Genomic DNA, 4,983 nt, shown 5'->3' on the forward strand with positions numbered 1-4,983 from the left:
TTGACTGATTTTTTGAGCTGACTTTTATTGTTTTTATGAGCTAAATGATTGATTTTGAGGGTTTATTGATTGATGTTGAAAGTGCTTTAGGATGGTTTGAGCTCATGATGGCTTTTGATTGAGATATGATGTGCTACTTGGTTTTGTATTGTGTCTGTTTGGTTTAGTTAGGACTATTTCGCTTCTCTTTTGATTTGTGTTCTTTTTATTTAAGAGGTTACAATTATTGATGAATGGTTTGAGGAATGATCGAGAGTGTGTTGGATGGTTTGAATTGGTTTTGGTTTGAGCTATATGGTTTTTATGCCTTCTGTTGAGCTTCTGTGAAGTGTTCTATAGAGCTTTTGTAAATCTTCTATTTTGTTATGTGTGCTTTTGTAAGTGTTTTGTTGGATAAATCTTTAGCTCAAAATTTTTTGCAATCTTGGAAAGAGATGAATGAACGCTTGAAGAAGCATAAGAAATAGCTGATGAAGACTTGAAGTGAAGACTAAAGTGATAGTGATAGTAGTGAGCTCCCAAGGGTCATAGTAGTATCTTTGGTAATCTTTCATATAAAACATACATTTTGGGAGGGACATCCATGACCAAGAGAGTATTATTGAGTGTTATACTTGATTATTCCAATGCATTATTGAGAAAGAGCATATGTAAGAGAGATAGTGTATGAGAGATAGCCAATTTTCTATGAAGAAACATTGTATCTACATGAGAGAGATTGAGAGAAAGACTATGAAGACTATGCAGAGGATGAAATATGAATACTATTTTATGAATTTTATTCAAAGTTAATCATTCATTTGTATTCTTTTAGTTCTTGGATGGTTTTTATGAATAATATGTTGAAGATTTGTTGTGATAAATATGTGGGAGATTCACTCTATGATGTTGTGTAAAGATTTGTTATTTTTGGTTTTCCTTTTCTTCTTTTGGTTGATTAAAGTATGAAGAACATGCTTGTTGGTGTGACAATATAGATATTCTTACATTATTTTTTTGATTTTCTTAGTGTTTGTCTTGGGGCTCCATGGCCACTAGAAACACCTTGATGAGCTTCATCAATTTTGTTAGAATATCAAGCTCCCGTTGCTCTTCAGTTAGTTTATCGTTATGTGTGTGACCAAAATTAGTTGGATATAGCTGTACACATGTGTGACATTCAATAAGTCGGTGTTGTTAGTGACTCAACCACTGTTAGTCTTGGTTAGTCATACCTATGTGTGTAAATCTCTTTCAGTTAGTATAATGGAAGAATAATGGAAGAAAAACAACAATGAGTTGAGGCTCATCTTCTGCTCCACTCTGTCTCTCTCCCTCTCTTCCAACATGATATCAGAGTGTGAATGCCTGAAGCCTGAAGGCTTAGAAGTGGCCATTTGACATCAAGACATCATATCTAAAGAAAACGTCATTAAAGGAGACTGTGCATGTAGCCCTTTTTTTGCAGAAGCTATATCTTGCTACAAAAATGGTTTTTGGAGAAACGGTGTCGTATTACTATGCATCCAAGGTGTGGAATCCACCAAAAAGTTGTGTGTGTGATATTTGTTACTTTGTACATACTTAGCCGTTGTGTTTGCGTTTTGTTCAACGTGGGCAGTATAGGGAGAGAGGGCTCTCCATTTGTATGATATTATGCAGCATGAGGGCACTGTGCCAAACAAGTTCATATTGACATGTGTTCTAAAAGCTTGTAGTAGCATTGGGGCCGTAAGGCATGGTAGAATGATACACGATCAGATAATCAGGACAGAATCCGATTTTGATGTAGAAGTAGGAAATGCACTCATTGCAGGGTATGAAGAATATAAACTTGCCAAGGAAGTAGGGATTTGTGTGCGACAAATGCGGCAGGAAGGCATCTGCCCTGATTCTGTCACATTTATTTGCAGCCTTAAAGCTTGTGCTTCTATTGCTGCCTTGCAATTAGGCCGAGAATTGCACATGGAGTTACTACTTTATGGGTTAGAAAGAAATGTTTATGTGGGTAGCACTCTGGTCGATATGTACACAAAATGCTGTTCATTAGGAGATGCACGACAAGTGTTTGATAGGCTGCCAGATCAAGATACAATCTCCTGGGCTGCACTGATTGCAGGATATACTGAAAGTGGGTTTGTTATGGAAGCCAAAACCTATTTTCAAGAAATGTAGCAGCAGGGCATATCACCTGACCCATTTACTTTCGTTTCTAACTTAAAGGCTTGTGGCACCATGAGAACTTTGGAGACAGGACAGCAGTTACATAATGAAATAACAAAAAGGGGTTTGGAAACAGAGCTTTATGAATGCACTAGTGGATTTTTATGGCAAATGTTCATCATTTGCTGAATCATACCATGTGTTTGAAAAGCTTCCATCCCAAGATGTCGTCTCCTGGAATGCACTTGTTACAGCATATGTTGAAATTGGCCGGCTAATTTTTGAAAAAGCAGGAGAAAAAGTGGCGTGTTGAAGGCCGCCTAGGGAAAGAAAAAAAAAGCGTAGTGTATATCGAAAAAAAGGGAGCGATTGACTGGCAGATTTGGCTTCTGCAATACAGCAAGGCCGAATCCCTGCTGCAATTGTTCATCGGTATTTTTGAGCTTCAAACAAATCCAAATTTCAGATGGCTTCTTCAGTTGGGAGGTTTTCAAAGAAAGGTTACGGACTGATGATCATTTCCTAACCAAGGTTGCAATCGAATGTGGTGTTGGCATATTCACTAAGACAGAGCTGAACTGGAGAGACGCAAAGAAAATTTCTTCAAGGAACTGGATTTTGTTTTTGCTGAAGTGGTAAGTGCATGTGAAAAAGTAGATGCTATAATACTGGATGATGAATCAGTCGGAACACTGAAAGTTCCAGGACTACATGGCTGGATTTCGCAATGACACAATCGTGTAAGCTAAATTTGCCGTGCAGCTCTACATAACAGCAGACCATCGATCGGATGGAGGTCATGCTTTGTTTCTTTTCCACCCACACATCTCTATTGGATCGGTACCATATTGCATCCTCAGCCTCGAAAAGTACAAGAAGCAGAAGAAGAAGGGAGGGAGGGATCAAGGCATTAGAGGATTGCTGATTCCTCCCCATTCGGTCTCCTTGGACTCAATCTCAGAAGGTCCCGCAGCAGAGAGAGAAGCCTCTAACAATGAGCGAGATCTTCGATGGTTACGAGAGGCAGTACTGCTAGCCCTCCACTAATCTTTCGAGAAAATGTGCCTCCTTGGCGGCTCTTACCGCAGAACAAAAGAAACAAAGACTTACAGAGTTGAATGCAGGATTGGAGGAAGCAGAATCTCTGATCCGCAGGATGGACTTGGAAGCCAGAAGTCTGAGCCAAACCAAAAGTCTGCCCTTCTTGTAAAGCTCAGAGAGTACAAATCAGACCTAAACAATGTGAAAAAGGAAGTGAAGAAATCAGTATCCACAAATAGCTACTCTGCTTCTCGAGACGAATTGTTGGAGGCAGGATTTGCTGACACCGCTGCAGCTTCCATGGACCAACGACAAAGATTGTTGGAATCAACTGCTCTGTCCAAGTTAGGAAAGCTAATCCAAGAAAAAGCTCTCACAAGGGAAATAACTTTGTAACAAACATCATATATCTCTGTCATTACTGCTCTTTCAAAAATCAGAAGTCAGGAACTCCAAAAGCTTATGTGAAAACAAAGCTGAGTGAAGCTGCTACTCGAAAAGAAAAACTTTCTGAGATTGGCCAAGGTCTTGAATCCTACATACCTGAAAACTTTAGAGTCATAGGTGACAGCATTGTCTGTGAAAGTCTAGGCAACAATAGCAAGAGGTCAAGACGGAAGGGGTGGTTATCACTAAAACAACTGGCAGTTCTTACAATTAATACTCCAGTTACTTGATTAGCAACATCAAGTGATAGGTCTGTTCGTGTCTATAATCTTCAGAAATCATTAGATATTGAATCAAGTGTAGCCCTTGAGATACAGACTACTTTAGAGCTCCTTGAATGTTGCAGTAGCATCTGATTGCACATCAGAATTTGAAAGCTCCATATAGCCAAAGAATTTCCTCAGATTATTTGACTCTAAGATATACTTTGCTGTACTTTGATGTCTTATGCACGATGCTTTGCCCTGGAGCTTGAGCGTACACCCACAACCATAAAACAAAGCCATCCAGAACTTGTTGCTGTGTGGGAAATTGGACAATAGGATTATTCACATGATGGATCTTCTATCTTGAAATTCATCAAGGTCCTCTGAGGATGCGACTTTGCTTTCGAAAATCCTTCGACAATAGCCCTACATTCCTGACCTTTCGATGTGGTCTACAACTTTGCATAAGAAAGTTTTTTCAAATTCATCACAGATGTTGAGATATTCAGCACAGACCTGTGCATACTGGCTGTTTACTGCAGTAAATAATAGGTGATTCTAGGGCACTGGTGGCTTTCATCCTAATAGTGTATGTGCCCTTATTATCATGCATTTGAGCATTATATTGGAGTGTTAAATGCTTAGTTTTGGAGCTTATTTGCAGATTGGAAACAATGAACTGGTTACTATCCTGAATTTAAAAACAATATACCTATAGGGTTGAAGCATATGTGATGCTTATTTGCTACTAACAAATGCTTGGATCATACCACTTGAGTGGTAGATGCTTTTTGGGATATTGTGAGTGCTGAAAGTCCAAAGTTTGGACTGATTTGTTGCTGGTTATATTAGGTATTGACTAGTTATTGTCTGTAGGAAGGATACCTATCATCTTCACTTGAGATACATGCAATATATTCTGATCAGTTGGACATGCATCGACTCTTGCATAGAGTGGCAAGTGAATGAGATGTTTTGGGACTGTTTTGAGGTCTGAATACTCTTTTTTTAACAGAGAAAATGCTGCTGGCTATAGCAGTGGGCTGGTTGTATTATTGCTACTTGCATACAGTACAAACATTAATACTTGTATGGACATAGTTTGTTGCTGGTATGTTTTGCCACTACCATAGAATATTTTGAACTG

General features: G+C 38.9%; 1 protein-coding gene and 1 pseudogene across 1 annotated transcript; both read left to right on the forward strand.

Moving 5' to 3' along the window:
* The first annotated feature begins 1,635 nt into the window (after positions 1-1,635).
* LOC148027187 (pentatricopeptide repeat-containing protein At4g18520, chloroplastic-like) lies at positions 1,636-2,154 on the forward strand. The gene has a single exon (XM_087690402.1). It carries the CDS (start codon positions 1,636-1,638, stop codon positions 2,152-2,154), a length of 519 nt encoding a protein of 172 aa, XP_087546528.1.
* A 1,047-nt stretch (positions 2,155-3,201) lies between these two features.
* On the forward strand, positions 3,202-3,579 carry LOC148027188 (vesicle transport v-SNARE 13 pseudogene; annotated as a pseudogene).
* Positions 3,580-4,983: the final 1,404 nt, after the last annotated feature.

The sequence above is a fragment of the Lygodium microphyllum genome, chromosome 13 (genome assembly GCF_053477565.2).
Source record: "Lygodium microphyllum isolate KBCC chromosome 13, Lygodium_microphyllum_v1.1.10, whole genome shotgun sequence".
Taxonomy (NCBI): domain Eukaryota; kingdom Viridiplantae; phylum Streptophyta; class Polypodiopsida; order Schizaeales; family Lygodiaceae; genus Lygodium; species Lygodium microphyllum.